General features: G+C 37.6%; 1 protein-coding gene across 1 annotated transcript in view; it reads left to right on the forward strand.

Moving 5' to 3' along the window:
• LOC122788073 (keratin, type I cytoskeletal 19-like) overlaps positions 1–12,221 on the forward strand; it is a 154,571-nt gene that overhangs the window by 33,195 nt on the left and 109,155 nt on the right. Inside the window, exon 3 of the mRNA XM_044054996.1 lies at positions 4,381–4,537. Within this exon, the coding sequence (XP_043910931.1) occupies positions 4,381–4,537 (157 nt within the window). The remainder of the gene's footprint in view (positions 1–4,380; positions 4,538–12,221) is intronic.

Here is a 12,221-nt window from a genome sequence, read left to right on the forward strand (position 1 = left end):
CTGCGAACTTGGTCAGCCATAGTCCTCCTGTACTTGCCTGTACCTCTGAGAAGTATATGCCAAACAGGAAGTGTCCTAGGACTGAGCCTTGGGGAATGCCACTTGTAACTGGTTTAGAGTTGGACCTAGCTCCCGCAACTCTTACCATGTGGGTTCTGTCCGTGAGCCCATTGGCAACCCATCTTGTGATATAGGGATTTATTTTCAGGCTGGTGAGCTTGTCTATAATACCAGAATGGGGAATGGTGCTGAAAGCCTTTGCGAGGTTTAGGTAGGCTGTGTGTACCACCTTTCCCTCCTCAATAGCCTTGGTAACTGTCTCAAAGAAGTCCACCAGGTTAAGGAGGCATGATCTGCTCTTAACAAAGCCAAACTTGGTAGGGTCCAGTGTTTGGAGGTTCCCAGTGTCTCTGTTAATGAGTTCCATGATGATGCCCTCCATAGCCTTGAAGACCAAGCTAATCAGGCTTATAGGGCGATAGACCCCAGGGTCTGTTGTAGCTCCTTCTTTGTGGAGCGGAATAACAATTGCTGTGCACCACTCTATGGGTACGTAGCCTGTGGAGAAGCTGAGTTTGAACAGTGTGTTTAGGTGAGGGGTTAGTTCGTCTTTGAGCTGATGTAAGACGCAGCCTGGGACTCCATCCAGTCCCATTGATGCTGTGTTTTTGGCTTTGGAGAGGGCTGTTTTAACCTGAGTGTCTGTGATTTCAGGGGCTCTACATTCTTCTGGTATGGTTATGGGCCCCTTTGGGGTGAGAGAGGGGTGAAGTTTGCACTTTACCTGTCTGCCACAATGTTGGCAATATCAGTCGGTTCAGTGTATTTTGTGCCATTCTGCACTAACTCTGAGCAGATCTGAGCATTGCCACTTAGATTCTTGACATAGCTAAAGAATGCCTTGTGGTTATCTTTGGAGTCCTTGGCAACTTTGTTTTTGAATCTAGCCTTGGATGATTTTATGAGGGATCATACTTTCTTGCTGATACTGATCAGGGATGTCTTCCCTTCTTGGAATTTTACACTTTTCAGCACTAGTTTCCTTTTCCTCTTGAATAGCTTGTTTATGGCAGGGGTCCACCAGACTGATGTCCTTTTCTTGGAGGAGTGAGTCTTGGTTTTGCTTGGGATAGCACTATCCATGCATTCTTGTAGGTGCACATAGAATGCATTAGTAAAGGATTTTGCAGCTTAGACAGCGTTATCCTTTAGCATGGAGGCTTTGAAACTTTCCAACTTGGTCTAAGTAACGTGATGTTTGCTTTTGAAAAGTTTTTCATGGTGGTTTCCTTGACCGGGGGTGGGGGCGGAATGTGGATATCCAGAGTGATTTGTTTATGGTCAGATCTAACCAGCGAGGGGTTGACCTCTGGTGTGGAACACTGGTCAGCCATGTTGGTGATGGCCAGGTCCAATATGTTGTGATGTCTTGTGGGAGTGTTGACCAGTTGATCCAGGGCACTTGAATTTATAAATTCTAGGAAACGTTGGGCAAGGGAGTTAGTACTTGAGTAGTTCTCCCAGTTAATGTTTGGGTAATTGAAATCACCCAATATTAGGGTGTTTGGTAGGACCTTTATGTTTCCCAGTGTTTCCAGAAACTGGGAATGGGGGTCCTGGGACATGGTGGGTGATCTGTAGCAAGCTACAATTTGAATTGCATTTTTGCCCATTGTTAGTTGCACGTGGATGATCTCTGAAGCATCGTTCTGTGCTACTAACCTGGAGGTGTGGGTATCCTTGATGAATATGGATACGCCCCCGCCTTTTGTATTTCGGTCTGGGTTCTGTGGCCGAAAGGTATGGTATGAGTTGTAGCCTGGTAGTGATGGGGTGCTCTCTGGAGCCTTAAACCAGGTTTCTGTTACTGCACATATATCAATTTTCTCCATACTGAGGAGTGCCTCGAGTGCGTGCATTTTGCGGCTTAGACTTCTGGCATTGAGTAGCATTACCCTCAGTTTTTTGTTACTTTTGCTATTTACGGTGGTGGGTTTGTCTTTTCAGCCTTGCCTAAAAAAGGCACTATATATGTATATATATATATATATATATATATATATATATATATATATATATATATATATATATATATATATATATATATATATATATATATATATATATATATATATATATATATACATATATATATATATATATATATATATATATATATATATATATATATATATATATATATATATATATATATATATATATATATATATATATATATATATATATATATATATATATATATATATATATATATATATATATATATATAGATAAATATATAGGGGTCCCCATCAAAACATCTAAAACCCATAACATCTAATTTCATAACACTGAGACCAGAACATTTAAAACCCAAAACATGTAAAACCCATAACATTGAATTTCATAACATCTAACAGTACAAATCACATGAAAATAACATCCCCTCCACATATAATGACATATTATGACACCAAACTACCAAACACACTTTTTACTATGTTTCTGCAGGGGAGCTTGATACAGTAGGGTTAGGAAATTAACTTTTTCCCACTGTAGTGCGATTTTGGAGTTGGTATATTTAATTTACGGGGGTTGGGGGGGTGCCCCCCACATGGGGGTGCAGAAACGTAATAAAAAGTATGTTTGGTAGTTCGGTGTCATTATTTGTGAAGGGGATGTTATTTTCTTGTGATTTGTAGTGTTAGATGTTATGAAATTCAGTGTTATAGGTTTTAGATATTTTGGGTTTTAAATGTTCTGGTCTCAGTGTTATGAAATTAGATGTTATGAGTATTAGATGTTTTAAAGTAGACCCATATATATATATATATATATATATATATATATATATATAAATATATATATGTATGTATATATACATATATATATATCAATCATATATATATATATATATATATATATATATATATATATATATATATATATATTACAAAGCATCATGTATAGCAACAGTGCATATTTTGCTTTTTTTTTAGATTTCAGAATGCCTCTTAGTAAATCAAGCGTAGTGTGCTGTATCTGCCTCATACAGTCTGTGTGCATCTTGTGTGATAATAGTACATACTTTCTAGAATGGTTATTAAGAAAATACATTCTTACACTGTATAACATACATAAATACATGCATATGTGTGTATATGCTTGATGTGTACCGATATAGATATAGATATAGACATAGATATAGATATAGACATAGATATAGACATAGATATAGATATAGACATAGATATAGATATAGACATAGACATAGATATAGATATAGATATAGATATAGATATAGACATATAGATATAGAATTAGATATAGATATAGACATAGACATAGACATAGATATAGACATAGATATAGATATAGACATAGACATAGATATAGATATAGATATAGACATAGATATAGATATAGATATAGATATAGACATAGACATAGATATAGACATAGATATAGATATAGACATAGATATAGATATAGATATAGATATAGACATAGACATAGATATAGATATAGACATAGATATAGATATAGATATAGATATAGATATAGATATAGACATAGATATAGATATAGACATAGACATAGACATAGATATAGATATAGATATAGACATAGACATAGATATAGATATAGACATAGATATAGATATAGACATAGATATAGATATAGACATAGATATAGACATAGACATAGATATAGATATAGACATAGATATAGATATAGACATAGACATATATATAGACATAGATATAGATATAGATATAGACATAGATATAGACATAGACATAGATATAGACATAGACATAGACATAGATATAGATATAGACATAGATATAGATATAGACATAGATATAGATATAGACATAGACATAGACATAGACATAGACATAGACATAGACATATATAGATATAGACATAGACATAGATATAGATATAGATATAGATATAGATATAGACATAGATATAGATATAGACATAGACATAGATATAGACATAGATATAGATATAGATATAGACATAGATATAGACATAGACATAGACATAGACATAGATATAGATATAGACATAGATATAGATATAGACATAGACATAGATATAGATATAGATATAGATATAGACATAGACATAGATATAGACATAGATATAGATATAGACATAGATATAGATATAGATATAGATATAGATATAGATATAGATATAGGTATCTTTATGGAAAAGAAATTGGCTGGTAGAAGGAAAGAGGAATAAAGCAACTGCACTAGTAAGAAGTAGCTGTGAAGAATTATTTAATTCAGTGGGGTAAAATGTGCTGTTGGATAAAATGATTTGCCTTTAATATAATTTACATATCATCTTGCCTCGCAGGTATGAAAATGAATTCACTATGCGTAATGGAGTAGAAGCTGACATTCTTGGACTTAAGAAAGTCTTGGATGAGATGACACTTAACAAAGCAGACCTGGAGATGCAGATTGAAAGCATCAGGGAAGAACTTGAGTATATCAAGAAGAGCCACGAAGAGGTTAGTGGCAGACTATTCACTCTCATCTCCTCTTCCCACTGTTCAAGCATTATCTTTGTGGCCACTTAGTCACTAGCTAGGCTTATTAATGTGGAGTTTGTAATACCTGATAACCAAGCACCTTCCAGCAGCTGTTAGTCTAATACCCAAATCCTGATTAATCCCCCGCACCAATGACTTCCTGCACATAAGAAGAATGACTAAACTTATGAACATTGGCTTAGTCACCTTCTATACTTTGTTACTTTGCTTTGAGTTAATATTTCATCCAATCATTAATCCTTTTATCTTTCTGAGCTTTACATTTCCTTAGATAGTTACTTATACATTTTCAGACATTTTACCCAGCTAATAGGGCAATATTCAGCTCTGCCATTACGTGGTCTAAAAGACAGACATCTGTGGCATTACTGGGCAGCCATAACATTCTGTTACACTCTTAGTTCAATGTTTCCCATATTATCAATGTCAAGCATGGAATTATGCTAGTGGAAGGTCCATCTGCTAAACAGCACTATGCAAAACCTTATGTATTGACAATGTGTGTGTGCATGTGTGCGTGTGTGTGTGTGTGTGTGTGTGCATGTGTGTGTGTGTGTGTGTGTGTGTGTGTGTGTGTGTGTGTGTGTGTGTGTGTGTGTGTGTGTGTGTGTGTGTGTGTGTGTGTGTGTGTGTGTGTGTGTGTGTGTGTGTGTGTGTGTGTGTGTGTGTGTGTGTGTGCACTTATGTGTGTGGAGTGGGGATGGGGGTAATTGTACATCAGTGAAGAAGAAGTAAATTGAATACCTTAAACTGCTGTTTAGGCAGCAAAATGTATTTATTTACTGACATTTGATTACCAGGAAAATCTGTCTGGGTGGAAGTCCATTTTCAGTGGAGGCCCAGAGAGAAAAGTTGCAAAGTAGTACAAAATATTTTAAGAACAAGTTTTACAGTATTTAATTTAAAAATAATACATAAAAACAACAATGGAAAAAAAAAACATTAATGTGAAAGATTTTGTGGTGTTTTCATATTCTGAATGTAAATCATGCTAATTAATTACATTTCAAGTAGACTGATAGATAAGCAGGGATTTAGACCAGCTACTACACAGGCAGGGACTAAAGGTATTGGTGTTTCAATTTACATAAAAAATAAATATATCTCCAGGCTGGTAAAACAGGAAGATGTATTTGAGCTTCTTCACTTTCAAATCACAATAGCAAAATTACATGCCACTTCCTTGCAAGCTGTAGGGTCCTCTCTACGACATAAGAAACCTATAACACTTATTTTAGCTTAATGTAAACACTCATCATCCAACCAAATGTATTCATGGATGGCTTTAATTACTCAACATTCAGCTAGGAGTCATATACAGCACCAAATGTGCAGGCACAGAGATTCCTGGATTTTGTAAACACAATCTCCCTGGATCAAATTGTCAATATGTTGACCAGATGCACAAACATACTGGATGTGGTCCTCGCTAATACGGGAGAGCACTGCAAACCCCCCTAGTATAGTGTCCTCTCTTGTAAGGTCAGACCACAGAATTTATTTATTTTATTTGACATTTATTTACCAGGGTTATCTGATTGGGTCTACAGAACCCGTTTTCAGCAGAGGCCCGGGGAGAAAAGCTCCACATACAGTACAATACAAATACAGTATAATCCAATACAATAAAAATTACATTAGAAATATTATACAAAAAATAAGTTGAAAGAACAAACTGCTACAAGATGTTGAAATATATTCCTACACATCTAGACAATGCTATACAGTTAAAACACTACAGACAATAATAGTCGCTCTTACCATACATGATGTAGACATTGTCCAAAAAAGTAGTACATAGGTAGTGCATTGTGTGACTTTGGCTGTAATAGTACAAGCAAAATGGAATGTTAGTTTCAGTTAGGGAAAATAGCAGCCAGAAAGTTAGTGATTCAGATAGATAGAGAGAGTTAAGAAGAATAGAAGCAATAAAGCCTGAACAGTAGCTTAAGGATGTGGTATAGAAGCAGAGAAGGAGTTAGAAGAGCCTTAAGATCTTGCAGTCTGTAAGGGATTGAAATGTGACAGAAAGAGGAAGATCTGAGTATTAGGCAGGCTTTATGCAGGAGCAGAGCCATGTAATTTTGAGATGATTTTTAAAGAGGCTTTGAAATGGGTTATTGCAGGCATAGACCTGGTAGCTAGAGGTAGTGAATTCCAAAGTATAGTGACAGAGTATAAATACAAAGAGTGACTAGGTTTTCTTGTGGGTTTTGAGATAGCTAAGAGACTTTTGTCTTCTGATCGTAGGGATCGATTTAGTGTGTAAGGTGTGACTAGACTGGTTAGTCCCGGGCAGGCAATAGGCTTAAAAATAACATTGCCCGGAATTCATGAAGCTCAGCGCAAGGCCGGCATTAGGCTTGTGCCGACCGTGCGGCATGTAGATGGCGCAGTAGCATCATATGCATATTAATGAAGGTGCGCTGCCGCCACAGCCACGTGCATAGGAAATGAGTGCGAGTGCATAGGGCATGTCGAAGTGCCGCACGGAGGCGTGGAAATGTCGGCTGTCAACGTGCAACCTAAAATGCTTGAATATAACAATTTGCCTGCAATAGTAATCACACCTGTCAGTGTCCATGGATACTGAAATGTATGCAAAGCATGCAAGACAGTTCTTGCGAACACAAAATTAAGAAGCAAACACAAATGCACGGTAGCGAATTTCGAGTCTCCATCCCTCGAACAAATGACATTTAAAACCGTGTGCCCGTATTCTAATGCAGTGTAGATAGTTATACCAAGTGGAAGTGAAACACATCATGTTAGCATGCTGCCAATAGCTACGACTAGCCCAATGGTCAGGGTTACCACCTGTCCCACAGTATGAGGGATAGTACACAGCTGGGCAGTTGTGTCCATACCAAAACCGTTATAAATGTAAAATATCCAGCGACCATATGACATAATTATATCCCACATCGCATGTAATAGTCAAATACAATAGGTATGTCCGTATGTAACATACCACATGTGACAAGAAATAGAATAAGTAAGAAAACTAAACAGAAGGAGCATATAAACTGCTACAACAATAAACTAACATGTAGGCAGAAAACAAAAGTATTATCCATAGTACTGACCGTGGGTATGTGTTGTCCTGTAAAATCTGATTTGTGTCTGGAATATATCCCATCCTGGACATATGAAAAGGTGGCAACCCTACCAATGGTCAGAGCGTTCGGCCAAAATCCGCCCATATGTGGTCCAAGCCGTTCTTGTCAGGATGTGTCACAGCTGAACGAGTATTACCCAGGTGTACCAACCATGTTATGAAAATTAAGTATGTGCGTGTACCTATGTGCGTGATGTACAGCATGTGGAAGGTGAAAAATGCCAGGGTAGTCCACACAACCATACAGGTACCTGACATATGTAGTGTATGTAATGTGTTCCCTTGACTGTGTCATGGGCCATCAACCAAAGAAGGGATGGATGGAGTGTCAGGAATATGTGTGCGTGTGTGTGTGGGGGGGGTAATGGTATAATCCACAAAGGCGAGACTGTGTTGGATGCACAATAGGTGAACTGGAGGTGTATGAGGGAGCAGCGGGTGAATCAGAAAGAAACACAAGGAACAAGTATACACATCTGCAATACAACCTGACAGGCCATACTGTAGAACACAATCACACAAACATTTGAATATTAAAATGTGCGATACACATCTACAGAAACATCACCGGCACATACCCACAGAATGGTCTGGATGGAACTGGCCCATCCATATGCAACACACCTGGATGCATAATTGAATACCCATCATCCCCTCCACAGCACAAACCTGCCCCCATACCTGAACGTCCACCAAATCCAGCCATACTCGGGCTACTAGCTTGGCGCAGCCATATCTACACATATTGACCACTACTCATATGTTGTAGGCAGTGTCACCCTAGGCAGTGTCAGGATTGCAAACTATGTATCCCTTGCATGTAAAACCCTAACACATTTTTGTAAATCCAAAAGAATGGACGGTATTGGTCTTGTTCAATTTTTGGATATCCCTCACGGGATAAGTAACCTGTGTAAACATCAGACTTGGTATAACGACACAATGTCCAGTCCTGTAGAAATCTGGACACAAGTTGAATGTGCAGTAGTGGTGCATGAGACTGTTCAGCCCTAGGCGGTCATGCAGAACCTACTACCCAGGATCAAACACCTGCCCGTGACGCACATCTCACCACATGAATAATCAAGAGAATATATTGTACACATTCCCACAGTGGCACTTGGAAATAGGGTGATTAAGATGCTGACATAAATAGGGTACCTCCTGACCCACTGTGTGAGGGACAGTCACTGTTTGGGTAGGTGTGTCCCTACCAAGAATGATACAATGGCAAATGTCCTGTGATTCTAGGAAATAACTATGTACCATACTTCATGAAACAGTTGCCTAAAGCAGTCATGTCTGGATATAAAATACATAATTCGTACAAGAAACAGAATAAGCAACTAAAGTGCTAAAGGAATAGGCTCTCAGCTAGGAAAATATTGAATATTCTAAACCCTGCACTGACCATGGGTATGTGTTGGCCTAAACAATCTGGTGTCTCCAGAATATATCCCATCCTGTACATATGAAAATGTGGCAACCCTACCAATGGTCAGAGCATTCGCACAATAACTGGCCAGCCTCTTAATCACTCACAAAGCTAGTGACCTTTGGAGGAAAGGTGTTGAATGAAAATGACAAATGACAATAACTAAGAGTAATAGATGCATTTAACTGCAGAAAATAAGTAGTAATACATATGTCTCCGAATCTGTCAACACATTTCGAGTTAATAGTACTAATATTGTAGAAGTGTCCGTGATTGTCCCTGATTTGTCATTGCCTTGTCCCTGTCACTGTTGAAATTAGTCCCTGAGTATCACAGAGGTCCATACACATATGTACACCAACCAACTGGCACATTTGTTGACAATACTATTGCATACCTGTGGTGAATTCATAAGTGATGTCCAGAATAATATTCATCATATATATAAATTAATTAAATAGTCAAATGTGAAGGGAAACACCAGTGGAAACACCCCCCACCCTGTATTATGTAGTGGAACCACCCCCCACCATATATTATGTAGTGCCAACCTAATAATGTGGTCAGAGGTGCCCAAACCCCTGCATCTGTAAACACAGGTAGAATGTTAAAATTGGGACCAACTCTGTCCATGTGCTATGTCTGACATTTGAACAGGTACACGGTGGTTCCAACCACCAGTCAGACAAGCCTAAACCCGGACCAGCACATGAACACCCTGACAATAAAACACACCTATGTGCCAGGACTATAAGCACTGGAGTTCTGAATATCCTTGGAGTGAGTAAACATGCAGCACGGGTCCAGAGCTGTAAGGAATAGGGAATGTCGCATGTGTAGTACTGTGGTTTTCCCAGCAGGAGAATGGATGCCTGCTGAGTAAGTGAAGCGGTGAGGCATATGTTAGGGTAGGTATGAACCATGGGTTTACATATAAATGAGGCAGAACACCAATAGTGTAGTGGTTAGAGCATCCGCATAACGTAAAGGCATTTCTGGTTCAAGTACGACTATAGCACATATCATTTTTTGTGTAATGAATGCCTCTGTGCTGTAAAGCCAACATTTAAACATGTAAAGGTGAACGCGTGTTTCACATGGGGCCATCAACCGGATTCCATCAATCAAAGTGGTACTGTCATAATGAATAAGGCATATGTAAGCACAAAGAAGTGGCAGTAAACATATGTAACTCACAATAAGGAGATGCAAGTGCGCCTGCATGGGTGTAAGCAGCTCCCAGCATAGCAAATGTGTGTTGTTTTGTTGTTTTGTACAGATGTACCTTATATATATATATATATATATAGACAGATATGTGTGTATAGATAAATATCCACAGACATAAAAGAAATATGCAATTTTATATATATATATATATATATATATATATATATATATATATATATATATATATATATATAAAATGAATGCTGAAAGATGAAAGCATACACAAGGGTTGTGAAGGGAATCTAGAGAAACTAAGGTATTATATAGTGCTTGCAGCGTATGTTAAATAAGGCTGCACAAGAGTGAATAGAGCACCGTTATTCACACCAGAGGTAGGGTTATACCAGTGGCCATAATATCATTGAAGTGCTGCGTCAACATTACACACAGAAGGAATGTAGTTCATGTTGTGACCACCTACACTTGTAACCCGCAAAATGTTCGTAATCCATAACACCAGGAAAGGCATGTATGTGCAAATATAAATGGAGGGAGACCCTGTGAATACGTGAGGTGGTACAAAATGTGTGTAGGGCCCCTAACGCTCTTGAGAGGGCAATGTGTAAAGGTGTGTCATCATGGCTGCAATATCAGGTGGATAATGGCTGTTGCGCGTGGAAATTCAACACGGGTGGGTTGGAGAAACTATGGCTAGGCGATTATGGACACAGGAGTGCCAGAGTTGGTTGTGCCGGTTGCAATGGAGCAGCCCATGTAGGTCAACTAGTACGTAGGTGTGATTCCCAGCTAGAGTGTCTTCTGCATGGAGACATGCGTGAATGGGAGTATCTTCGTTGAAGGTTGTGCGTCAGGGCTGGCATCTCGGCACGTAAAACCCATCTTCCAATCATTAGCATACCGGAGTTCTGCTGTGGCGACCCCTAACCAGGAAAAGCCGAAAGACACAACAACATGCAGACATCAATATGTTGATGTATATTCTCTGTAACACATGCACACCATTTATTAACATAAATAATATGAATGTGCACAAAAACAAATACAGTAGCAGGAATAATAGGCTGTGCAGACGAGAAATAGGTCAAATGACACTATCACATCACACTTATCAGCAATACTCCATACATGAACAAAGTGCGACATCTATCCACTACATAACATGCTGTATACTGATTACAAGTTAACTGGAGTGAAGTGTGGGTGTCATAATGACTAAGGCAATAGTATGCTGTTGAAGCAGTGATAAAACCCAATACGCATGTGTAAGTGTGTATGTACGGGAAATGTATTGGTTAATGGACACACAGATGTATATACATATATATATATATATATATATATATATATATATATATATATATATATATATATATATATATATATATATATATATATATATATATATATATATATATATATATATATATATGTGTATATATACACACACACACACACACACGCACACACACACACACACACAATATATATATATATATATATATATATATATATATATATGTTGTAAAGAACACTGACGGATTCAGCAGCCAGGAAACAAAACCACTTCAAAATGCCATACACGAACTCTTTATTTGTTAAATACGAACAGATAAGCGCTTTCACGCACCTGAAGTGCGCTTCCTCAGATCTTCACATTTAAGCAACATTTACAGAGAGTATATATACCCAGCAAAAATCAATTAAATCAGATCTGTTTCAATTAATCATTCAATCAAATAATTAATTTAGAGTGATAAGTAGTGCTCACAATTATGTATATAAAGAAGCAGTACAAAACAAGCTCAAGTAACTTATTCACATTGTCATTCAGATCTTAGAATTACAACAATGCCTATAGTAATGTTATATTTCTCAGAAGCAATAAAATATTTTAATTA

Source organism: Protopterus annectens, chromosome 13.part0, assembly GCF_019279795.1.
Source record: "Protopterus annectens isolate FY-2018-M chromosome 13.part0, PAN1.0, whole genome shotgun sequence".
In the NCBI taxonomy this organism is placed as follows: domain Eukaryota; kingdom Metazoa; phylum Chordata; order Ceratodontiformes; family Protopteridae; genus Protopterus; species Protopterus annectens.